The sequence below is a fragment of the Caretta caretta genome, chromosome 13 (assembly GCF_965140235.1).
Source record: "Caretta caretta isolate rCarCar2 chromosome 13, rCarCar1.hap1, whole genome shotgun sequence".
NCBI classification, from domain to species: domain Eukaryota; kingdom Metazoa; phylum Chordata; order Testudines; family Cheloniidae; genus Caretta; species Caretta caretta.
Genome location: NC_134218.1, coordinates 18943348 through 18970041, shown reverse-complemented (window position 1 = coordinate 18970041; position 26694 = coordinate 18943348). Strand labels below are relative to the sequence as shown.

General features: G+C 42.1%; 1 protein-coding gene across 7 annotated transcripts in view; it reads right to left on the bottom strand.

Annotated features, from left to right (window-relative positions):
* ZMYND8 (zinc finger MYND-type containing 8) overlaps positions 1-26694 on the bottom strand; it is a 124714-nt gene that overhangs the window by 35729 nt on the left and 62291 nt on the right. For 6 of the 7 annotated variants that reach the window (XM_048819511.2, XM_048819509.2, XM_048819512.2 and 3 more), the window contains 8 exons: positions 25699-25917; positions 24701-24814; positions 21547-21639; positions 20364-20451; positions 19625-19680; positions 18517-18594; positions 17179-17294; positions 11485-11963 (listed from right to left, as the gene is read on the bottom strand). In XM_048819511.2, the coding sequence (XP_048675468.1) occupies positions 11485-11963; positions 17179-17294; positions 18517-18594; positions 19625-19680; positions 20364-20451; positions 21547-21639; positions 24701-24814; positions 25699-25917 (1243 nt within the window). The remainder of the gene's footprint in view (positions 1-11484; positions 11964-17178; positions 17295-18516; positions 18595-19624; positions 19681-20363; positions 20452-21546; positions 21640-24700; positions 24815-25698; positions 25918-26694) is intronic. The other variant, XM_048819510.2, reaches the window with a different exon arrangement.

The window sequence follows — 26694 nt, the reverse complement described above, 5'->3', positions numbered from 1 at the left end:
TTCTCTTTCCTTCTTTGATCTAAGGAAATACTACAAATACAACCCCTTACACCTACGTGAGAGGAAGGGACCAACTCTATTGTGCCTAACTGGAGGAGTGTTCACCTCCTATCTTAATACAAGCTCAAGAAGGGAGCTGAAGGGTTGGAATGACAGCCTGATGTTATGACCTCTATGACTTACTTATTTGTAGTACTCCACCTCCAGACATATTGGAAATGGGAAAGGAGGTCCATAAAGGTGGTGAACAAATGGGTGCAGCTGTAAAATCAGAGGTGCAGAAGGATTCAAACCCTTAACCTGCCTGTCAAAACTGCTGCTTAGGAGACGGTTTGGTAGTCGTGGAGGGTGGGTGGGCAGCCCTCTTTCTTTGAAACTTATGTCTTAGGGGGTGGGAGGTGGTGGTGTTGAGTGGATCTATGGAATCCAGAGAACTGAGCAGGACATGACCTCTAGGCAATCTGTGGCCTACAAAACAATCTCTTATTTCTAGGTGTATATATGCCCAGGAAATATAAACTGGCTCTAGAGTCCTCCAGCATATGCAATGACTCATCTGTGGTCTCCAAAAAAGCCTACAACCATCGAAAGGGAGGTCCTCAACAGTGTACTGTACTTCTCTCTGAAACCACAAGAGCTGGAGCCAGGATACTCTGCACATAATTACAGCTCTGGACATGGACCTGGTGGCAGTGTCTGCAGCATCCATGGATGCTTGAAGAGTGGTTCTGGCTAATAATTGAAATGAGGGCCTGGAATTGCTCCCTATGTTCCTGTGGCAGGTGTTCAATATGGGCCATCAATCTATTACAAAAGAAAAGGAGGACTTGTGGCACCTTAGAGACTAACAAATTTATTAGAACATAAGCTTTCGTGAGCTACAGCTCACTTCATCGGATGCATTCAGTGGAAACTATTACAGTTTGTGAAAATGTATTTGGCCAAAACAGCCTGATAGTCCATCAACCTGACCTGCAGGGTCACTGAGGAATAGGACTTCCGGCCAAACAGATCCAGTCTCTTTTGGTCCTTGTCATGTGGAGCAGACCAGGAGAAGTGCTGCCTGCTCCACTCGTTTACCGCATCCATTACAAGGGAGTTAGGTGGGGGGTGAGAGAACAAGAAATCAAAATTCTTACGGGGATTGTAATACTTTTTTCTTTTACATGTTGGTGGACTAGTAGCAGGTGTTTACCATACAGTCTTAGCTGGACCCAGGAGTGCCTCACTGACGGGTAATGCCACCCCTGGAGGTTGTTGCTGACCGCAGAACATCCAAATCTTGTGTTGTGAATCTCTGACCTCTATGAGTGGAAATTGAAGAGTATCAGCTACCCTCTTTATGAGGTCTTAAAATTGCTGAAAATTGTCAGCCTTGGAAGGTGGTGGAGGGGTAACTGCTTCATCTGGAAATGAGGATGAAATGGGTGTTTGAGAGGTGGCCCATGTATCTGCCCTGCCTTCCTATTCCTCAAACGTCTTCTCCTCTGGGGGTGTGAGGGGAGGGGTGAAGGGTCGGGATGTTTGGGGAGGAGAGAACTGAACAAGCCTAGTTTCCCCTTGAGATGGTACCGGTGGAGAACTGTTGTTGGTAAGCAGCCCAGGGATCCCTGTATGGCCACCAGGGGGGGAGGGGACAGACACATGGGAGTGTGGGTGGCATGCAGAGTTGGTTCCACCATCCTTGATGACAGTCACGATCTTCCCTGTGACTGTGAAAGAATGGGTTACTGACAGGATATGATGGGAAACCCTAGACTGAAATAGAAGAGACTGATGAAGTCCCCTTCATCCTACTCAACATCGTCCAATGCAGGAGCCTCCATAGAAAAGGTTGGAGAGTTTTGTGGTACTTAGGAATGGTAGCAGTCTGGAGAACAAGGTCTCGGTACCGAAAGACACTCAGTACTCATGAGGAGCAGAAATTCCAGCTCATCTGTTATGGACAGGTTCCTCACATATCTAAACTCTTGTGGTACTGAGTAGGGAATCACTACCGATGTGGTAACCGAAAATGACAGTACTGTTGATGGCAGGCATACTGATGTAGATGTCAATGGACTCTGGTGCCATTGTTTGCTCAGGACCGAGGGTGTCAAACAGATATGTTCAAATGGCACGACTGAGCTTGATGGTACTAGATCGGGATGCTTATACTTGCCCTCCTTGTCCCTGGTACAGGGTACTGAAACACTGTCAGAGCCAGGTCTCTCCCTCAAGCTCCAGGGCCTTCCAGCTCTACCGGTACCGGAGAAGGAGTCCCTTGACTCAACGGTACCAAACTGAGAGGTTGAGTCTTCAGAGACTGTAAATCTTAGAATTATAGAATATCAGGGTTGGAAGGGACCTCTGGAGGCCATCTAGTCCAAACCCCTGCTCAAAGCAGGACCAATCCCCAATTTTTGCCCCAAATCCCTAAATGGCCCCCTCAAGGATTGAACTCACAACCCTGGGTTTAGCAGGCCAATGCTCAAACCACTGAGCTATCCCTCCCCCCAAATTTAGATTCTGAAATCCTGATTTAGCCTCCTAAATAAGTGGGCTGACTTCTACAAATGGTAAACATGTCTGCTAGGCAGTTTTGAATATCACAGAACATCAGGGTTGGAAGGGAGGTCATCTAGTCCAACCCCCTGCTCAAAGCAGGACCAATCCCCCATAGTTGCCCCAGATCCCTAAATAACCTCCCCAAGGATTGAACTCACAACCCTGGGTTTAGCAGGCCAATGCTCAAACCACTGTGCTATCCCTCCCCCTCCAAAGACCTCCCCTTCTTATGGGTAGCCTCCCATAAGGATACCCATATCCCTTATGGGTAGGCCTGATCAATGATGTAGTGTTGAATGAATGTATGTGGCGGTGTCCAAGTAGCTGCATTGCATATGTCAGTAATAGGCACATTGTGTAAGAAGGCAACCGATGTGGCTATTGATCTTGTGGAGTGTGTTTGGACCCGTGAGGGGGGTTGCAGGTCATGTTGTTGGTAACAGACCTGGATACAATCTGAAATCCATCTGGAAAAATCTCTGTTTAGAGATGGGTTTGCCTTTAGAGCATTCCATGGTGGAAAGGAACAATTTAGGCGTTTTCCTAAGTGATTTAGTCCATTCGAAATAAAAGGCTAGCATCCTTCTGACGTCTAGTGTGTGGAAAATCGCTTCTTGTCTGTTCTTGTGAGGTTTAGGGAAGAATGTGGGAAGATGGATAGGCTGGTTGATGTGGAAGAAAGAAGGAACTTTAGGCAAAAATTTGGGGTGAGGTCTGAGAGTGACCCTATTTTTGAGGAAAACTGTATAGGGTGGTCCAGCCATAAGAGCACCAATTTCTCCCATGCGTCTCGCAGACATGATGGCAACTAGGAAGGCCACTTTCATGGAAAGATGTAGAAGGGAACATGTGGCCAGGGGTTCGAATGTGCAGTTGTGAGAGACTGAAGCAGTAAAGTCAGGTCCCACGGTGCCATTGGGACTCTGGGTTCTGGGTAGAGGTCGCGCACTCCCTGGAGGAACCTTTTGGTAATTGGGTGAGCAAAGACAAAAACACCATCCACTTTCTAGTGGAATGCTGTAATGGCTGCCAGATGCACCCGCAGTGAACTCAATGAAAGGCTGCATTTCTTAAGGTAGAGCATGTAGTCCAGGACCACTGGTATAGTTGAGGTGGTGGTGTTGATTTGTTTGTTTAGGCACCACATGTGGAATCTCTTCCATTTACGTAAGTACGTAGCCCGTGTAGTGGGCCTCCTGCTGTTTAGCAGGATGTCTTTAATGTCGTCAGAACAAGTTATATCCTCACCCTGGAACCTGGATGCAGAGTCTGGCCCACATCTTGAGAGAGGAGATCGGGAAGAAATGTGAGGAGATGCCGGGGGAGGGGGTGAGGGATGAGGACATCTGTTTCAGGTATAGGTATCATGTTTGTCTGGGCCATGCTGGTGCTATCAGGATGACTTTGACTTGATCAATTCTGATCTTGTGCAGGACCCTGGACAGCAATGGGGTGGGAGGGAAGGCATAAAGAAGGGATGAGTCCCAGGGAATGAAGAATGCATCACCTCTGGATCCCGATCCCAGACCTGCTCTGGAGCAAAAGACTGTGCATTTGCTGTTTTTTTTCGTGGTGAACAAATCTAATGCGGGGAACCCCCATTGGTGGAATATGCTTTGGATCTCGTGATCGTTCGAGAACTTCTGGCTTAGGGCATTGGCAATGACATTCTGAGACCCTGGTAGATATGTGGCTGATATGGTGATGCTGTGATGTATACACCATGTCCACATTTTCATGTGACCTCGCACCTCCCTGTTTATGTGGAACATGCAGGCTACACTGGTATGCTTAGAAGTTTGTTGAAGTTGCGCTTGTGTGGTGTGAACATCGTCTTGAGTCAACCCTGCAAGCAACGCATGTGCAGCCTGGCGTGTTTTACCACATATGTGGTCGCCGCCATGTGACCTAGTAGCTGGAGACATATCCTAGCGGATATCCTGGGTCTGTGCACTGAAGTATCGATGATGTTCATTAAAACGGTAAATCTCTCAGGAGGTAATGATACTACTGCTTCCCTAGAATTTAGGTGTGTGCCGATAAAGTCCAGTTACTGAACTGGTGTTAATGTGGACTTTTGGAGGTTTATTTGTAGACCTAGACTGGTAAAAAATGATACAGTCTGCTGCGTGACTGTGCCGGCTTCTTCCTGAGTGTGAGCCTTGATTAGACAGTTGTCTAAGTAGGGACATATCATGACCCCATGCTTGTGAAGATGAGCTTCTGCCACAGCAAGAAGTTTAGAAAATATCCGGGGGGCCATGGAAAGGCCAAAGGGTAGTAATGTATATTGGAAACTATATCAGTACAAACTGAAGAAATTTCATGTGCATTGGGCGTATGGTAATGTGAAAATATGCATCTTGCAGGTCGAGGGCTGCAAACCAATCCCCCTGTTCCAGTGCTGGAACGATTGTGGATAATGTAACCATCGTGAATCGTTGCATTCTGATGAATTTGTTTAATGTCCTGAGATCAAGGATAGGTCTCCATCTTCCAGATTTCTTTCATGTTAAAATATAAAGAGAATTCCCTCTGTGATGTACCAGAACTGGCTCCCAGTTGTGGGAGATGCGCCACTTCCTGTTTCAGGATAGGTTTGTGAGAGAGGTCCCTGAAGAGGGATGGGGAGGGAGGGTGGGTAGATGGGATGGAGAGAACTGGATGGCGTAGCCAGTCCTGATGATTTCCAGAATCTGTCTGCCAGAAGTGATGGTTCACCAGGTTGGACAGAACGGCATCAGGTGTTTGGTGAAGGGATGGTTGATGGGATGTAATGATGGCAGCAGTAGATGAGAGAGGTCGGACAAGCCATGGACCAAACCTTCAAATCTGCTGTTTGGATGTTAATTGTTGAGAGATGGTAGATTGGGAGGAGTTTGGGCCGCGTCTGGTCGGTCTCTGTCTACTCCGTTGGTTAGCATATTGTCTCGGTTGCTGTGTGTATGGGATTTGTTTGGGTTGCTGCAATATATAATACCGGTCTTGCTTATGTTTTATTGCAGACATATAAATGCCAAGACATCTGAGAGTGGCTCAAGTCTTTCAACAGCTGAAGTGACTCATTAGTCTTGCTGGAGAACAGTTTTGGACCCTTGAACAGAAGGTCCGCTACCGTGGCTTGGACTTCCTTGGGGAATCCTGACAGGTGAAGCCAGGATGCCTGGCGCATTACTACAGCGGTTGTGATGGTCCTTGCCACCCTGTCAGCAGAGTCCAAAGATGCCTGGAGGGCTGTCCTAGCCAAGAGATGACCCTCAGAAATGAGCAACTGCTCCCTTTTGTCCTCTGGCATGTAGGCCTTGCGGCCAAGGAAGTCTAGTCATTTCCACTCCTTATCAGAAGGGGTGGTTCTGGAGGAATGTTGTTTGCCCTTTTCATTAACTGCATCAACTACCAATGAATTTGGCTGAGAATGTGTGAATACAAATTCCATCCCTTTTTAAGGGATGTAGAATTTTTTGCCTGCTTTCTTAGATGTGGGAGGGATGGTAGTGGGGGTCAACCATATGTTCTTAGCAGGTTCCATGAGCGCTGAATTAATCAGGAGGGCAATCTTAGAGGAGGTGGATGTGTGGAGTATATCCAAGAGCTCGTGTCATGATTTGGAGACCTTCTCGAGGGTTATCTGGAGCGTGTCAGCAATCCGTCTGAAGAGATCCTGGAAGCTCCTGTGATCATCTCCAGCAGTAGGTGTAGAAGGCATAACAGTCTGATCTGGTGAGAGTCAGGTGAAGGTAGCAGCAGCTGCCTCCTGATCTAAGATTTCTTCCGCCTCCTCAGAATTCTGTTTGGGAGGTGCATCTGGTGGAACTGTGGATTTTGGTATAGCATGTCTGTGTATCTCCATGGTGGCAGTTGTGGTGTTAAGAGTAAAACTATCTATAAGCTGCCCACAGGTCTCAGAATGCCCACTGAGGTGGGAAGGGCACAGGCAGGGGTCCCCATGGATGACCATACCACTCTTGAAAATCAGGCTGAGTCGGAGGTTGGGGTGCTCCTGAAGTGCAGACCGAACACTGGCTGGCATGGGTAAAGACTGTTGAAGGAGAAAGCCTCTCCTTCCACATCCTCAGGAGTAGCAGCTCTTGTCGTTGGAGTGAGCGGCAGCGAAACTACCAAAGCAATTTATCTGTACCAAAGAGAGGTGATTTGGTACCGGGGAAACTGTCAAGTCTTCTGGAGCAAGAAACTGTTGTGGTACTGATGGAGATACCAGTGCCGAGAATTGTGGCAGTACTAGGGGACCTTGCTGTGTCGGAAGGAACAGAGCCTGCATAGATTGCACCGAGGACAGCGCGGGGATCTGCGGTGCTGTATCTGTGCAATATAGCATAATATCAGGAGGTGGCAGTGTTGCTTGTTGTACAGAGTCACTCGGTACTGAGCGCTTTTTGTGTGTTGTCGGTCCTGAGGTAGAGAAGGCGGTCTTCCCCCTTCCCTCCTTCTTAGAGCCTGCCAGCTTAGGGTCCGCGGCTTGAAAGGCACTGCCAGTGCCGGAGGTCCCTGCCGACTCAAAGGTACTACGCCGCAGCGTGGTTGGTACCGAAGCGGCAGATGGAGTCGAGAGACACTTCTTCTTTGGCGTGGTCTTCAGGGGGGAGTGTTAGCTCTCCTCTTTCCACATCCTTTAGAAGACAGGTCCCCTCCCTGTGGGGTGAAGGAGGGGTGTCTGTCAGAAGCTGCATGTGGTGACAGGGCTGCCGGAGAAGTCTGCAAACCCAGGTCTGAAGCGGGACAGAGGGACTTCTCCATTAAGAGGAGTTTCAGCTTAAGGTCTCTGGCTTTTCTTGATCTGGCCGTGAGACTATAGAATTTTTGGACTTTTGGGGCACATGAATTTCCCCCAAGCACCGGACACACTGTGAGTGTCAGTCAGAAATTGGAATTGCCTCCCGGCAGGAAATGCAGCATTTAAAGCCAGGAGACGCTGGCATTTTGAGGGAAAACAATGTCACTTAAGGATTTTTTTTTTTTAAGTGGGGAGAAAATGAAGAAAAGGGAATCAACTAACCTAACTACTCTAAAACTACGTGACTAATCTATCTAAACTAATTCTGAGGTAAAAAGGTGAGCGCTCTGCTAGAGCTCTGACTTGGATCAAGGGCAGTAGAGAGGGAACTGAGAGGGGAGGTGGCCGCGCAGTGCTAGTCAAGTGCCGACACAGGCGCAAGACGGGGAGAGTGCATGCACAGCACAGGTAATGCTGTCAAAACTCTCTGACTAGAGTCACACGGCGCACAGTTACCTAAAGTAGAACACCCATAGGGACACTCCTCAAAGAAGAACCAGGTTCAGCACCATTTCCTTTTATAGTGCAGAACGATCCCTGATAGCATTCCAACCAAATCTGGGTTGGTTCTAAACACTTAAGAGTCTGTTTATTCCACAAACTGGAACTGTGTTGTAACTGGATCCCCCCACTCAAAGGCAACTGAAGACCTGATGACGACTTAATGTAAAGTAGCACGAGAGAGAGGTTTTCTGTTGCCCTATGATATTTAACCTTTAAGGGCCTGGTAACTATAGGACACTTAGCATGTACATTTAAACTCAATGAACATTAAATCCCACTAAATGACGGTAAATCCTTTCTCATCATCGTATCCACTCATTATACTCCACACCTGAACATAGCCATTATATGAACAACATACCCCCATATCTCAATGTCTGTACTTTGACCTATTAAACTTTTACCCCCAATCAAGAAGATTGCAGATTATGTATTCCTTACGCCACCCGTTCCTAAACCGAATTTCGCACCCCTTGATAATCTGTACCTTATTCCCTGATAACCAGAAACTTCTATGCTTAAACTCTGTACCGTTTTCTTTTTACTTCAACATCATCTTAATAAAATTATTATATAGTGTGACAAAGTCAGGCCAGACGGCAGCAACAGGGTCCTGGAAGATCGATATATTAGCCCTTTTTTTAGCAGCTGAGAAGGGGTTACCTCAAGTCAATCAGGGACACCTGAATCCAATTAAGGGCTGCCTGAGGCCTTTAAAAACCCCTGCGGGGCTGGGGGGAGGGGAGGAGAGAAAGACAAGCTGCTGCCAGACTAGTGACAGCAGGGAAATAGGCTGCTCTAGGGTGAGAGGCTGTGCTCCTTCCCAAAGGGCAAAACAGCCAAACCTGAGTGCTTGCTAAGAGAAGAACTGACACCTAAGGTACCCCTCCCCCTCCGCCCCCACAGATTTTGTTTAGAAGACTGTTTCCGTTTTGTTTGGTGGAGGATCACCCCTCAGGCCTACCCTGAAAATACAACCAAGGGAGCACAGAAGGGAGAACGCAAACCCTGTCTGAGTGGGGCTGATTACCCCAGGCCCACCATCGCCAGAGGGGGAAGCGCTAGGGCTGGTAAGAGAAAGGAGGTGCCTTGACACAATAGCTTAACACATCATGTCTGAAGACATCAAGTGATCAGGTGGAGTTATGCAACATCAATAAATTAAAAATCCTGGACTTCTGTTTATGCTTCTGAATGTTTTGACTCTGCTGAGTTTACAGGAAGAGCAGAGCACACCAGCGAAGAGTTTATATAGTAAAGATTTTGTTCAATAATTAAAAATTTCCTTTTGAAGTGCTTAAAGTAGGTTGGAAACTGGATTATTGTTTCTGACACTGTAGCTATAACTGGCAGAGTTGCAAATAAATGGCCCAATCCTAATCTCACTAAATCAATAGGAGCAAGACTGGGACTCAATGTCACTTATACGGTGGCACGACTAGCAAGAAGATCCAAATACTCCTCAATTTAAAAAAAGTGATTGTAAAATACAAACTAATGTTTCTCGATGAAGAGAAATACTTCCCAAAAAGTGAACCCCCCCCAAAAAAGAGAAATAAACAGGACTCGCGTTACAATTCCTTATACTCAGGGACTTCAAAGGAGAGTGGCAATTCACAAGATGATGAACACTCTACCAGTGAAAAGAAAAGGAGTATTTGTGGCACCTTAGAGACTAACAAATTTATTTGAGCATAAGCTTTCGTGAGCTACAGCTCACTTCATCAGATGCATGCAATGGAAAATACAGTGGGGAGAATTATATACACAGAGAACATGAAACAATGGGTGTTACCATACACCCTGTAACAAGAGTGATCAGGTAAGGTGAGCTATTACCAGCAGGAGAGCGCAGGGGGTGGGGTGGTCACGACGACGGGACCTTTTGTAGTGATAATCAAGGTGGACTATTTCCAGCAGTTGACAAGAACGTGTGAGGAACAGTGGTGGGGGGGAATAAACATGGGGAAATAGTTTTACTTTGTGTAATGACACATCCACTCCCAGTCTTTATAAGCTCTGACTCTGCTATCAGCAACCCTGCTCTCTAAACCAAAAGGCAGCTAGTACAGAAGTTTCTCCTTCTTGTTCATGATATGCACTAGCAGATGTTCTACTAGAGTTCATCACTAAACAATACGAGATTCAGAAAGGTGTATATTATCAGTGCAATCACACAGACACCGAAAAAGCTGAGTCCCTCTGACAACATACAAACTGGTTTAAGAAAGGTTTTTACAGGTTCAATAGACGTTATTTTGAAGGAAATGGAATTCTCACATGTCTATCCAAGATAAAAGTCTCTACAGGGAGGCAGAAGAGCAACTCAGAAATTTAAACAAATCTAAGGACAAGGAAAAAATATTTCATGTATTTATTTCCCATACGCTTGGCTCCTCTTTTGATTGAGAAACATGAATGGTAGTTTCTTGAATTAAGTTCTGTGTTTAAGATGAGCAACATTTGAGAATTCACTCCATTTTACTATTATACCTAAAGCTGTGTTATCTAATTTTTCCACAGTTTCCAAATTTTTATATGAAATCCTTTACACTGCTTTTTGAATATCGTTTAGATAGGTCATTTCCCCCACCCTTAAAAACTAAAGTTATTAGCTCCCTTGAAATTACACCTAGTCTTAGTGCCAGTATTTAAATGATTCTTTAAGAAGGTCCTCTCTGAAAAGCAAGCAATTTTCAAGGTGTCTGAAGTTAATGACCCAAATACTGGGCATCCCAAACTACTCGTCACTTTTGAAAATCTTAGCCAACAATTGCAGCAGCAGCTGCTTTGATGCAAAGATGATTTTTGCTTTTTTCCAAGAATCACAAAGAACTTTACAATCATTAATTATCAATTTCAACAACACTTCCGTGAGGTGGATGTGATCCACCCCACTTTATGGAAGAAAAAAATCCAGGTTAAGTGATTTGCTCAACTCTGTGGCACAGCTGGAAACAGAATAAAGACCTGCTAATCCCCAGTCCTGAGCTTTAACCACTAGACCAGGGGTTGGCAACCTTCGGCACATGCCACATCAGGGTAATCCGCAGGCATATCCCCCGCAGCTCCCAGTGGCCGGGAATGGTGAATCTCAGCCACTGGGAGGTGCAGGGGACAGTGCCTGTGGACGGTCAACGTAAACAAAATATCTCGCGGCCTGCTAGCGGATTACCCTGATGGGCTGTGTGCTGAAGGTTGCTGACCCTTGCACTTGATCAGGATTCCTCTTATCCAGTCTGCCTCCTGGCACTGTAGGGCTTTACACTGGTGTAACTCCACTGACTTCAATGGAGTAATGTATTGGTGAATCAGGCACACAGTGTACACGTTATTATTCTTAAATTTGTCCTAAAAATTGTCTGTCAAGTTTCAACTTGAATACCTCCAGTGATGGCGAGTGCATAAGCTCTCATTCTGACAGTTACAAAAATATCCTGCTATTTAAAATAAATGTTTCTTGATGCAATTTAATTCTATTATTTCTTTTCTGTGTCTTTTGATGGATAAAATTAAACTGCTCCCTTCATCTACAACTTCCTTGTAAACTGCCAGGCAAAAAAGCTTGTTTTTATTAATTACATTTAAGAAAAAAAAATGTTTTAAACCAAATGCAGCATCCCTCTTTCCCTAGCTTTTACCTGAACTCTTGTCAATGAAGTCCATGGACTCTTCACTTGCACTACAATGACTGGAGGTTGCTTTTTTCTCTGCATCCTGTTCAACATCGGATCCAGTGTGAACTGATGAGTTTGTACTCATTGGTGACCGTGGCATATCTGTCAAGGAAATCCTTCGACCAGTGTTGCTCAGCATAGATTTGCTCATTAGAATCTTGGGTGATGCTGTCATGTCGAAGTTCAGTTTGATTTTCTCTTGTTTGTCTGTCTTTGCAGTTCCAGCTGCTGGGTTTGTAGGGTCTAATAACATTTGGTATTGGTTGTTGGGAGTATACGGTGTCCGGAAAGGTGCGTAATTAAATACTCCAAACTTTCTACGAATATTCTCCACATAAACCTCCATCTCTTGCATTGCACTGTTGAAGATGCTTTTAGTCTTTTTCACAGAAAAAGGAATTTCTTTAGACATGAGGTAGCAATTATTTATTGGAACCCAGGCCCTACATACAAAACAGTAAAAAACAAAAAGAAAAAAGGAAAGGTATAAAATTAAATTCTGCATTGTTTATTTGAAATTGCTAGTTTTTAGCCCAGATTAATTTGTTTTAATATCAAAACATCCGAAGACCAGCACACAATGTATCTTCTAAAAATTTTGAATGTCCTCTTACTTTAATTAATCTTGCATAGTTAGTAGGGCTTTTTGGTAAATAATTTGTGTTTTAGATTACCACTAATGTATTTTTTGACTCAGAAACACAACCAGTGAAATGACTCTTTACCTAGATAATTCATTAAGTCTGTAAAAAGATCCCCTAAAAAACAATCTTCAGATCTAGACTAGCTGGGGTTAGGGACAAAGCAGAAAAGCCTATCAGAGAGTTTGTTTTAAAAGGACTGTTTAGCAGTTGTGGCATGCACATTCTTTACAGTTTTCAGAGGAACAGCCGTGTTAGTCTGTATTCGCAAAAAGAAAAGGAGTACTTGTGGCACCTTAGAGACTAACCAATTTATTTGAGCATGAGCTTTCGTGAGCTACAGCTCACTTCATCAGATGTATACCGTGGAAACTGCAGCAGACTTTATATACACACAGACCATGAAACAATACCCCCTCCCACCCCATTGTCCTGCTGGTAATAGCTTATCTAAAGTGATCAACAGGTGGGCCATTTCCAGCACAAATCCAGGTTTTCTCACCCTCCACCCCCCCCACACAAATTCACTCTCCTGCTGGTGCTAGCCCATCCAAAGTGACAACTCTTTACATAATCAAGTCGGGCTATTTCCTGCATAGATCCAGGTTTTCTCACATCCCTCCCACCCCCATACACACACAAACTCACTCTCCTGCTGGTAATAGCTCATCTAAACTGACCACTCTCCAAGTTTAAATCCAAGTTAAACCAGAACATCTGGGGGGGGGGGGGGGGGGGCTAGGAAAAAACAAGAGGAAACAGGCTACCTTGCATAATGACTTAGCCACTCCCAGTCTCTATTTAAGCCTAAATTAATAGTATCCAATTTGCAAATGAATTCCAATTCAGCAGTTTCTCGCTGGAGTCTGGATTTGAAGTTTTTTTGTTTTAAGATAGCGACCTTCATGTCTGTGATTGCGTGACCAGAGAGATTGAAGTGTTCTCCGACTGGTTTATGAATGTTATAATTCTTGACATCTGATTTGTGTCCATTTATTCTTTTACGTAGAGACTGTCCAGTTTGACCAATGTACATGGCAGAGGGGCATTGCTGGCACATGATGGCATATATCACATTGGTGGATGTGCAGGTGAACGAGCCGCTGATAGTGTGGCTGATGTTATTAGGCCCTGTGATGGTGTCCCCTGAATAGATATGTGGGCACAATTGGCAACGGGCTTTGTTGCAAGGATAAGTTCCTGGGTTAGTGGTTCTGTTGTGTGGTATGTGGTTGTTGGTGAGTATTTGCTTCAGGTTGCGGGGCTGTCTGTAGGCAAGGACTGGCCTGTCTCCCAAGACTTGTGAGAGTGTTGGGTCATCCTTTAGGATAGGTTGTAGATCCTTAATAATGCGTTGGAGGGGTTTTAGTTGGGGGCTGAAGGTGACCGCTAGTGGCGTTCTGTTATTTTCTTTGTTAGGCCTGTCCTGTAGTAGGTAACTTCTGGGAACTCTTCTGGCTCTATCAATCTGTTTCTTTACTTCTGCAGGTGGGTATTGTAGTTGTAAGAAAGCTTGACAGAGATCTTGTAGGGGTTTGTCTCTGTCTGAGGGGTTGGAGCAAATGCGGTTGTATCGCAGAGCTTGGCTGTAGACGATGGATCGTGTGGTGTGGTCAGGGTGAAAGCTGGAGGCATGCAGGTAGGAATAGCGGTCAGTAGGTTTCCGGTATAGGGTGGTGTTTATGTGGCCATTGTTGAGAGCTGAGGAAGCGTTGTTCTAAGTCAGCCATAAAAATGTTGGCATACTGTGGGGCCATGCGGGTACCCATAGCAGTGCCGCTGATCTGAAGGTATACATTGTCCCCAAAAGTGAAATAGTTATGGGTAAGGACAAAGTCACAAAGTTCAGCCACCAGGTTAGCCGTGACATTATCGGGGATAGTGTTCTTGACGGCTTGTAGTCCATCTTTGTGTGGAATGTTGGTGTAGAGGGCTTCTACATCCATAGTAGCCAGGATGGTGTTATCAGGAAGATCACCGATGGATTGAAGTTTCCTCAGGAAGTCAGTGGTGTCTCGAAGGTAGCTGGGAGTGCTGGTAGCGTAGGGCCTGAGGAGGGAGTCTACATAGCCAGACAATCCTGCTGTCAGGGTGCCAATGCCTGAGATGATGGGGCGCCCAGGATTTCCAGGTTTATGGATCTTGGGTAGTAGATAGAATATCCCAGGTCGGGGTTCCAGGGGTGTGTCTGTGCGGATTTGATCTTGTGCTTTTTCAGGAAGTTTCTTGAGCAAATGCTGTAGTTGCTTTTGGTAACTCTCAGTGGGATCATAGGGTAATGGCTTGTAGAAACTCGTGTTGGAGAGCTGCCGAGCACCCTCTTGTTCATATTCCGACCTATTCATGATGACAACAGCACCTCCTTTGTCAGCCTTTTTGATTATGATGTCAGAGTTGTTTCTGAGGCTGTGGATGGCATTGCGTTCTGCATGGCTGAGGTTATGGGGCAAGTGATGCTGCTTTTCCACAATTTCAGCCGTGCACGTCGGCATGGCCCCACAGTATGCCAACATTTTTATGGCTGACTTAGAACAACGCTTCCTCAGCTCTCGTCCCCTAAAGCCCCTAATCTACTTGCGCTATATTGATGACATCTTCATCATCTGGACCCATGGAAAAGAAGCCCTTGAGGAATTCCACCATGATTTCAACAATTTCCATCCCACCACCAACCTCAGCCTGGTCCAGTCCACACAAGAGATCCACTTCCTGGACACTACAGTGCTAATAAACAATGGCCACATAAACACCACCCTATACCGGAAACCTACTGACCGCTATTCCTACCTGCATGCCTCCAGCTTTCACCCTGACCACACCACACGATCCATCGTCTACAGCCAAGCTCTGCAATACAACCGCATTTGCTCCAACCCCTCAGACAGAGACAAACCCCTACAAGATCTCTGTCAAGCTTTCTTACAACTACAATACCCACCTGCAGAAGTAAAGAAACAGATTGATAGAGCCAGAAGAGTTCCCAGAAGTTACCTACTACAGGACAGGCCTAACAAAGAAAATAACAGAACGCCACTAGCCGTCACCTTCAGCCCCCAACTAAAACCCCTCCAACGCATTATTAAGGATCTACAACCTATCCTAAAGGATGACCCAACACTCTCACAAGTCTTGGGAGACAGGCCAGTCCTTGCCTACAGACAGCCCCGCAACCTGAAGCAAATACTCACCAACAACCACATACCACACAACAGAACCACTAACCCAGGAACTTATCCTTGCAACAAAGCCCGTTGCCAATTGTGCCCACATATCTATTCAGGGGACACCATCACAGGGCCTAATAACATCAGCCACACTATCAGCGGCTCGTTCACCTGCACATCCACCAATGTGATATATGCCATCATGTGCCAGCAATGCCCCTCTGCCATGTACATTGGTCAAACTGGACAGTCTCTACGTAAAAGAATAAATGGACACAAATCAGATGTCAAGAATTATAACATTCATAAACCAGTCGGAGAACACTTCAATCTCTCTGGTCACGCAATCACAGACATGAAGGTCGCTATCTTAAAACAAAAAAACTTCAAATCCAGACTCCAGCGAGAAACTGCTGAATTGGAATTCATTTGCAAATTGGATACTATTAATTTAGGCTTAAATAGAGACTGGGAGTGGCTAAGTCATTATGCAAGGTAGCCTGTTTCCTCTTGTTTTTTCCTAGCCCCCCCCCCCCCCCCCCCAGATGTTCTGGTTTAACTTGGATTTAAACTTGGAGAGTGGTCAGTTTAGATGAGCTATTACCAGCAGGAGAGTGAGTTTGTGTGTGTATGGGGGTGGGAGGGATGTGAGAAAACCTGGATCTATGCAGGAAATAGCCCGACTTGATTATGTAAAGAGTTGTCACTTTGGATGGGCTAGCACCAGCAGGAGAGTGAATTTGTGTGGGGGGGTGGAGGGTGAGAAAACCTGGATTTGTGCTGGAAATGGCTCACCTGTTGATCACTTTAGATAAGCTATTACCAGCAGGACGGTGGGGTGGGAGGAGGTATTGTTTCATATTCTCTGTGTGTATATAAAGTCTGCTGCAGTTTCCACGGTATACATCTGATGAAGTGAGCTGTAGCTCACGAAAGCTCATGCTCAAATAAATTGGTTAGTCTCTAAGGTGCCACAAGTACTCCTATTCTTTACAGTGTAAAACTGTATACATACTGTGTAGTAAAAAGGAGTACTTGTGGCACCTTAGAGACTAACAAATTTCTTAGTCTCTAAAGTGCCACAAGTACTCCTTTTCTTTTTGCGAATACAGACTAACACAGCTGCTACTCTGAATACTGTGTAGTATACTCTGAAGTTCTATCAGGACAGGTGCAGTAGAGAGGTTTGGAGAATTTATTTTATTTTGCATGATTTCATGTAGCTATTCAACTCCAGACCCACCAAACCCACAGGTGACTGTAAAATTCCAGGAGCTCTGACTTAATTATTCCATAGCCATAAAGAGTATATAAATGCACGGCCTCATACAGCCCTGTAGATTCATGTTTTTCAATTCTTGCTAAACCCACTGTTAGTGGTCACTGTATCCTCTATCTAGTAGAGCTCTGACCAGGCTAAGCAAAATGAATTAACCAAACTCTCTCTGGAGCAAAACTGGCATTTCAAATGAGGATACTACATTTTACAATGTGAGTTTTTCATCCAAAATGATGCATTTATTCTTACACTGGCCAGAGAAAGGACACAGCCACTTAAAAGGCCTTTTCCATCTCTAACATCCATGATTTTTCAGCCATACAAAACCATCATCTTAACAATTTACTAAGGACATGGATATGAAAGATATCTCCTAATTTTAATATGTGACAAAATCTTAATTTAAAAACATTTAGATAGATTAGATCAGATAAATACATTAAATAGTACTGTTCCGGCTATTACCATCAAACATTCAAAGACAGGATAGTGTAAACAACTTCTGACAGTGCAGAATTATCACAACAATTTAGAAAGCACAGCCAATTCACACATATTTTAATTGAATTCCCACCTGTCATGTTGGCCAAAGAAACGGGCATCGACTTGCCCATCTTTATCCCTCAGTGCTTTAGCAGGCCAGAATGGAAAGCCTTTGAGTTTAGCCCAGACCAAAGGGTGGGGATTGCTCTAGAAGAAGATGCACAGCACACAGTGAGAAAATATTGTAAGCAATATATTATTTTCCAATTTCTGACACACAGAGTGGTTTTTCATTTTATTCATTATTTAGATTGCAACAAGGCCCACAATGCACAAGCACTTTCCAAATAAGAAGGAAGATAGATCCCTGTCTGGAAGAGCTTATTACCCAATGATTATTTCCATGAATTAACCAATCACTATTTTGGAAACTGTATATTATTATGCAGCTTTTAGGTTTATGCATATCCCAGCAATTAGAAATGAGCCTTTATAATAATTGTAATTATAATTTTTAAAAATCAAAAATGTCAACCAAATATAATATATACTTATGAGAAATCACAGTAAACTCATCAAAATAATGTAAGCAGCAATTCTTTGAAACAGCACCAGCACTTCTACACATTCAAATTGGATATTCTGATATCTTTTTTCCTTTCCCTGTCCTAAATGTTTGTTGCACTCTGTCTAAGTATGAGCCGGTCCTGCAAGCTCTCATTTCCCCTCAAGCCAAGAGAATTCTGCATGCAGAAGGCTTGAAGAGTCAGGCTCTTGGACTATAGGTTTCTCCTTGAGAAGTTGTGTCTTAATTTGTGTCTGTTATAGGTTATGCATACCTGGTGTAATATTTAAAATGTCATCATCAGAAGACATGCAAGCTACATTTTCAAGGCCAGAAATGCATATTCACATATTAAAAATCCTGCCCTGCCTCCAAGTGTCACGTGTAAGCACAGATGACCCAAGAATAAGGATATATTCTTTGGCGGCCAAGGGAATAGGCAGGAGAAAAGTCAATTTTAAAACATTTCCATCATCCAGTACTGGATGTCAACACCACCTGTAATCATCAGACTGTACATATCCTTTGTAACAGTGCACAGTACGACAGTCAAACATCTCTGATAAGATTAAGATATGTTTAGCAAAATCCCTAACTTCTGTGTTTGTTCCCCAGAACTGAGAAATCCATTTGGACCCACTATGAAGAGTACGGATGTGCAAAAGAGCACAAGTAACTCAACTTTCGACTTTTCATATCCATTGCAGCCACAATAAGCAGCTTTTTAAACTTTTCCCCTTGGTCCAGATCCATAACCGCTCACTGATTTAAAACGAGGGGCACACAAAACAATATATTCATACACACTTAATGGTAACTTTTTTGCTTAAGAAAAGTGTTAAACTACAAAAATCTTTGACTTACACAAGGCTCACAAAACCAGTTCTCTCGTTTTTGGCAAGCAGCTAAATAACATTCTGGACACACTTCGATTTCATTCATCTGCAACAAGAAGGTGAGCAGCTACTGCAGAGTTCAAAACAATCTAAGCTGTGATTAAAACATTATTATTCTATTCTTTCTAGGATCCTGCTATCGTTAGGAGGAAAATGTGCAGCCACAGATCACTCAGTAGATAATTATACTTTTTGCCAAGTCATTACAACATGGTTTTGAGAAGCATTTGCTCTTCCCCATATTGGGTTACGGGAACATCATACAGAACATTTTACATGTAAAAGATACACTGAAGGATTCTGATGAGGTATTATTCAGGACAGATGAATCAGCATGATTAAGCTCCATATACTTCTTTTTAAACTAAAACTAAGAAAAATTTACCATTGTTAAAGTAAAATGTAATACTTCTCTACGCATCATAGGTGGACCCGAGAGTTGATAAAATAAACTGTCATATCATAGATCACTCTTCAGATTATATTTTATCACTGCCATGTGTCCCAGTGACAAAAATAAAATCTTAGTTTGAGAAGGAGAGAAGACACTTCATTCATAATCAGATATAAAATATTTTATTCCTCATGTAAAAGGTATTTTTAAATAAACAAATGGAGAATTTCAAGAAGATCAGACACCATGCTTTTAATTTGTATTATTCAGAATCACCAAGTTTTCAGAACTTCTTTATAAGAATTGGGGGCACTGATGGGATGACCCAGAGGTGTAGAAATCGGTGAGTTTAGATACAAAGGGTCAGATCATTAGACAATTTGCAACTGCTGTGGGTCAAATAAATTACGTTTACAAAATTCAGTTTTAACTTTCTAGTGCCAAATGCTCAGGCCCAGACTTTCAGAACTGCCATTGCGTTAATGCAATTGCAAATGACCATTTACACATCTGACTAGTTAAGACTAGCAAATTTAATTCAGCAAGTTTAAGACTATCATACTTAAAGACTGAAACTATGATTAAATAAAACATTTTATACTTCACATATGAATCTATAAAAAAGTTCTTTCCATTTTAATTGATATAGCCAGAAAAATTAAGTTAACTGGGGAACACATACCTCATGTTCACAGATTTTGATTATGACTTTTGCTGTTTGTGTCAATTTGTGATTTCCTAAGGGAATGATAAGGAAAGAGGATCAACTAAAATGACTGTTGTCCTAAAATTAGATTAAAGTTTACATTTTCCTTCTAAAAAAAGTTAAATATTCAGGTAAATGAGATCCATTTGAAAGGAAAAACATCTAAAAAAGCATTTTAAAGTCTGTATAAATATAGTGCGTGTGAAAGCAATATGATATCATTTCCTCCTTAATCCATGCATAACATGGCAACAGCTATGTGAAAGGTTTTCTCTAAACACCCCCTCCCAGTCAGTTTGCATTGGGATGATTCTGAGGGGTACCATTCAGAGTCATGTTTCAGTCTGGAATTCTCTCTCGTCTGTTCCAGCATTTGCACGGAGATTGTTAAATAGCAGTGCAACTGTATTGTTGAGGCGCTTCTTTTAACTGACACATGAAATATAAAGTTTCCTCAAATAAGCTTTTACAAAGCACCCCACATTCTGCATGCCCCTGAAGAACACACATTTTAAGTTGGGACTGTTGGTGAGATAATGAGCACAGATAGTATTTGCTCTTGTGACAGTTCTCCAAACATAACTCTATTTCTTTAGGCACTAGAGTAGTTAACAGTTAGATATTTTCAGCATTCACCAACTATGAATCTAGAAACTGCTCTACTATTACAGTTCTTTTCACAATTTTAATTTCCTGGAAGCAAGCACACACTTACCCCCATTGTAAATAATGCAATTGTGCAAAATCCATTTGGCATCAGCCAAAAATGCTTCAGTGCAACCATACATTTTCTTTTTAACATTCTGCAAAGAAGAAAATCAGAAATATATGAGGAAGCAGAGATAATTTACCAATGCAAAGCATGTCCCCCCTTTTTATAAACTATTTTTCCTATCAACCACCCAATTAATAAATGTTAGTGAACACAATTAATCATGTGGTTGTTAAATATGCAAGAACTGTTTTCAGAATCAGAACATGCCCCAGGTACTTTTTTACTACTCCAAAAGGACATTCACTATCAAAATGTACTTCACATAATTAAAAAAATGTATAAGAGGCATTCAATAATTATTTCAAATTTTAAAAAATAGGTAATTCCCTGGTATGATGTGTATATGGTATACATCTGTATGCAGTAAATTCAGTCTCCAGTTTCCTCTACTCCCCAATTTTCACTTTACATTACCTGCAATTACTGGGTTAATGGGTCAAGAGAGTTTTAAAAGATAGGGGCCATGTTATAGCATACCTAATACAATACAGTGGTTTGGATTCCCTGGTCCACCCATGGTACAAAGTGAAATTAAAGCAGACAAAGATGTGTGCTGCAGAATTCACCATGTATAGGGGGAAACGTCTGCCTACAGATCATCATTGGAAGTAGATCTACTGCCCTCTGAGCCAGAAAACCACTACCTCACTCCCAGCAGGAAGGGAAGGAGTGTGTCATGGCAAAGAAAGGGCATGGTGGAGCGGCCTCTGCCATGTTCAATTCTATACTGGTGTAAAAACTTTGAGGAATCTCACCTCTGTGGCATAAATTAAAGCTGACCTTCTGAAACTGTAACTTATGATGGGGCCAACTGACTGAGAATCAGGGGGTCATGACTGATTCTTTGTCAGCGTTCCTTCTCCCCTGGGAACAAGCTGAGCTCAGATACAGTAAAGACTATGCAGTAACTATCTGCAGATTTACCCACAAAAGTGAGACAAGGACCCAGTAAGGGCAAGAGGATTAATTAAATAGTAAAATGGTATTACACTGATTTTAGAAACAGGTATCATTAACACAAATCAGTACTAAAATACTTACAAACAGTATAAAAAACCAAAACAATCCCAACTAAAGTAACTGAACTTTAAAATAAAGCTTCTTCCCCTAAATGCAAACCAACCTTTTCTAATGTACAAAGGTCCATTGGATGAAAGATATATTCTGCATAATCTGGGTGTTGATCCAGTGAAACTGGCTTTTGAAATGGCTCTGTCTGTTAAAAAGAAAAAAACAAGCAAACCACATATTACCAATACCAAACAGCTTCACCAGCCCAACATTTGCAATTCCTGCCCTAAACCTACTTCTAACTGGGAGGTCTGAGCAAAAGTACTTCTTTGGAACTACCGATAATACAATTAATGAAGAAGAAAAAGGCTACAACAGAACAGAATGGACCAAAGGGGGTTCATTTCATGGTATGTTCAGCCTCTGGTAGCCACAGGCCTGGATTTAAATCATTTTTTTAGAAACAGCTATAAGAGCATAAGGCCTCCAACTTACGCTTTTCTAAAAACAATTAGGAAGTATCAGATATTGTATTTTTCCATCAGGCTTTTTTGGGATAGACTGATGTTATGTACAGTACAAACCACTTAAGGGGGGAGAAACAAATTTAACCCAATATAAGGATTGTTGCACAACTAGGACAGTAATTCTGCTCAGCTGAGATACCTGAAAGATTTCTGGTCTTTCTGACACTCACACCCTGACAGTGCCTCATTTCTCCTCAGAATACCTTTATCAAAGGTGGCTTAACAAAGCAGAACTGTTTTAATTCTCCCTTATTAGATGCTGTATACAGCTAGCCCACTTCAATCTCCCAGTACCACAAAATCCCTCAGAAACTTGATGGCTCTGTATTTCTCCAGCTGCCAAATTTTATCCTAGTTTGCAGGGAAGAGGGAGAAATTCAGACAGATTTGCGTTACCTTAATTATTTCACGAACCAACTGGTTTCCTGTGACTGAATTACAGAAACAGGGAACCAATATAAAATAGCATTTTATTTTAACACTGAATTCTGCTTAATAAGGGCAAAATTCTCTAGACTGGGTCATCCTGATTAGGAGGATCCTATTGCACGCACGCACGCACACACACATGGAGAGAGCGAGTGAGCATTTTGTTGTACCATCTATTTTATATTTCAGGATATAAATAATAAAAATCCTAACAAATAAAAGGCACACAGTACCATATTTTTCTAGAATATATGGACTATAATACTCCAGAGATAATCAGCTTCAATTTAAAAATACTATATCTTGATTGACAGGTGTTAGTCACAAGCCTGAAGGAGGAAATACCCCAAATATATTCATTAAGCAAAATCTTTCTAGCTGCATTTTCAAAATGCATAGATAATAATTCTTGGCATACTCTTTTGTAAACGAACAATGTAATTTTGCTTCTGAAAAGCAGCAGTTATAATTTCTAATAGCTCATTATAATAGCACGAGATTTACAACACCAGAGTTAGAAGATTTTCAAAGGACAAAACTCAACAATACTCAAGATGATGGTCTTCCTAGAAACTGCTGTTATTGTTTTGCAAAAGTATTTATATAAAAGAGATCAGAACTGGTAAGAGCCAATGACTCAAACTCTTGTTTTCATAACCTTACTTCTTACTGTAATACTGTGGACCCACAGTCATTTTCTGAGTTTCCGGTTCTATAATATCGTCTGTGTAGGAATGGGAATGGAAAGCAGTTTATTAACAAAGGATTTGAAACAATCCTTGACAAATCATCTAGAAGATCCTAGTCAAATTTACTTCTTTATCACTAGTCCTTGAAATCCGCACAGGCTTGCAGAGGGAGAGTGGGATGAAGGTGACAACTGAAGCCTCCTAAAAGTTCCAGACCTAAGGCAATTGAGGGATAAAACTAAGACGCCGAGACAGACTCCTGCATGTCAGAGCCACCTTAACCAGCCTTCTGAGGATTCCGTCAGCAGGTGGTGTACTGTTGGCTTAGAACAGAAAAAATTGCTAGGAAAACGGGGTCATGGCTGGACCACACTTGCAATTTGATAATCTCTGGCTGTTAGAGTAGCTCCTTGGAGCCAAAGGCAGCCAAGCACAATTTTAAAGCTGCTTTGAGTTCTGTCAGTTTCTGAATCATCCCCTGGCCAGACCCAGGATCAGGCAAAGATTAAGCATGACATGACAAGTCTGCTCCATACCACTCCCCAATCTCAGATTCCTCTGTAAATTTACGGGAGCAAGCTAAACTGATAAAACAGTTTTAAACTGATATACGTCTGTCCACACGGGGATCCACACTGGTTTAACTAAACAAGTGCAAGATTGTGTAGAAACATGCCCTCTGCGGAGACTACTCTAGACCCTAAATTTATCTTGCACATGTACAGAAAAGTTGCAAACTAAACCAATACAAAGCAGATATAAACCAATGTACCACCACCCTTTTAATTAAATCAATGCAACTTTGTGGTTAGGCCATGACTACAGTTGTAGCCACCGAGCAGCAATGCCGCTAGTGAATAGCTAGAAAGGATTCCTTCCCTTAAGCCCTGGAGAAACATTCAAGCACACGATTTTGCTGCTAAAAAAAAGCAGCAGCAAGCTTGGACTGTGTAGAAATTGATGGCTTAGGCCCTCATTTCCCATTCACCTTTGTTGAGTGGGAAGTGTTGAATTCTATTTTGTAGTTTCACTATATCTACTCTAAATATTGTTAAACTGCTAGCTTAATTCTTCCTTCAATTTATTCCTCAATTAATCCCTGGATCTCATACAGCAACTGAAAAACTTTAGGACTGCTGAACTTAACTGGGACTCATGAGATTTAGGTTCTGTACCCAGTTCTATCACAGGCTTCCTGGGTGATCTGGGAACAGTCACCTAAGCACTCTGAGCCTCAGTTTCTCCATCTATAAAATTGGGCCTACACCTTACACATAGTGTGAGGTTTTTGATCATTCAGACTCTATGGTGAATATCAAAGACTATAAATAAACTACTTAAGCAGAAGAACAACATTATCATCCAAAGCTGTGCTAATACTGATGCTGTCTACACTGATACCAGGAAATCTTTCATTTTACATGCATACCAACAGATTACCCATCACCATAATAAATTACATTGCTGTTTACCATCAACAACTACAGATATATGTGGGTGACTAACTAGCTCAAAATCAAATATACAATAAGCTATGCCATAATCAAGATCAATAAAAGGAAACAAACTATGCAGAATTAAATTATACATGCAAGTCTAATGTAAAAAATATTCTCCTTACCCCTGGCTGTTTCATTTTCTGTAGTGCAAACTTGAGCAAGTATGATAGCTGTTCAATGGTGAGCATTGTCATAGCTTTACTCTGCGTTTCTATGCATTCTGCTACAGTAATTTTCTACAAATTAAGATTACAAATATTTAATCAGAAAAAACTTCTTGATGACTGTTTTTCATGACTATTTTACATTAAAATGTCCCTTCATTATTCAAGTGGGTGGTAAGAGCCATCCCATGAAACTACAACAGTGCTGACAGTGTAACACAACAAATATAACTTATTTCTCAGAAATTTCTTTTACACAACATATAAGCTGAATATATCAGAAAAATTTTAAAAAGACAAGAAAATTATATCCATTTTCTACTACATTATTAATTAATTATTATTATTAAAGTGAATATGGAGTACTTCAATTCCCAAATTTGACTATGGAATTATGATATGAATACTTAAGAAAATTATCTAGGTTCTAACCCAATAAATGCTCAAATTGGTATGTGGGATTTACTAATATTGAAATAATGAGACAATGTACAGTTCTGTTCCCAAGAATCACTGAAAAAGTATGAGTACATGTTTACTTATTCCTCTCAAGAAAAAATAATATTAATACCCACTGTTTTGTAGGCCCAACAGAGCAATTTTTTATGCATTGCTGTAGAGCTGATCTGCTCACTAACGGAGGGAGCACGAGTTAAATTAGCCAAACTCTGCAGAATTAGAGGTACTTGACAAAGTGATAATTCTTTGAAATGTAGCTTCTCTCCAGACGGGAAAACAAAGGAAGCTGAAGATTCAGGTTAGAAAACAAAAGTTATCTAGATACTCAAGACAACAGAAGGGTCTTCGTACTACCCCTTCTACTACCTTTTCCAAGGTGCACTCACAATAACAGAAGTCCAAACAGAGTAAAAGGAGAACTAATTCTGATTGTGTGACAATTTCCCTCGAATCTCAAGAACACGAGACACATACACAGGTCCTTATATCCAACTAACCTCACACTCTGGGCAAAACCAATCACCCTCTGGTTCCGCTGTCAGTTTCAGACACTTAGCATGATAAACCCGAGGACAGAGTTCACAGCAGAGGACCTGGCCTTCCCGATGACAAACCCAGCAATAGAAATCATTCCGTCCATCCTGTGGTACAACATCAACAGGGTCTGTGGTGAGTGGCTGCTTCATATAGTAAAACGGACCATGTCTTAGTTCTGACTGAAATGTAGGCAAGAAAGACAGGTTTGGTTTCAAAACAAATCTGTATTTTCAAGTAAGTAATAAATAAACAACAATATTCATAATAAAAAACAAACAGCAGTTTACAGAGCTCGTTTAGCATTTGTGCAGGTACATTATCTCATTAAATGCAGAATGGATATTTGTAAATAGGTTTACTCTCTACTGATATGCAAACTAATGGCTCACACTGAATTTATGACTGAAAACAAATTGGGGAGATAGAGGGAAACAAGGATACAGCGTGTAGGAGATATAATCCAGTAACAAGACTTGTAGATACCCTCATATTCAATACAGAGATGTGCCCTTTAGAGGTGACAGGTCTCCCAATAAGGAGCAATGCAAGCTAAGACTTGCAGTCTCCACAACTTTCCTTACAGCAGGAATTGGCACTGTTGCGGTAACTGTTTGCACAAAAATCCCCTTAACTATAAATGAAAGTAGTTCAGTGCTGGCATAGGTCACGGCAAAATCATCATCAATAGCATTTCAAAAAGCATGCCTGACAGGGCCAAACTGATCCCACGCTCCCTAAATTTACTAGTCCTTTGTTGAAGAGCTGCTAACATGCCCTGGGAAATTGAAAAGAATATTCCATTAGGAATTATTCCACTGATGGCACTTAATTTTCTATTCTTTTCCACCTTCATTAATTATTAGGGATAATTTGAAAAAAGTTATCCTAATTTTAGACAAAGTTTATTCACTATTATTCCTCATTTAAAGTCAAACCATAATATTGTGTGTGACATC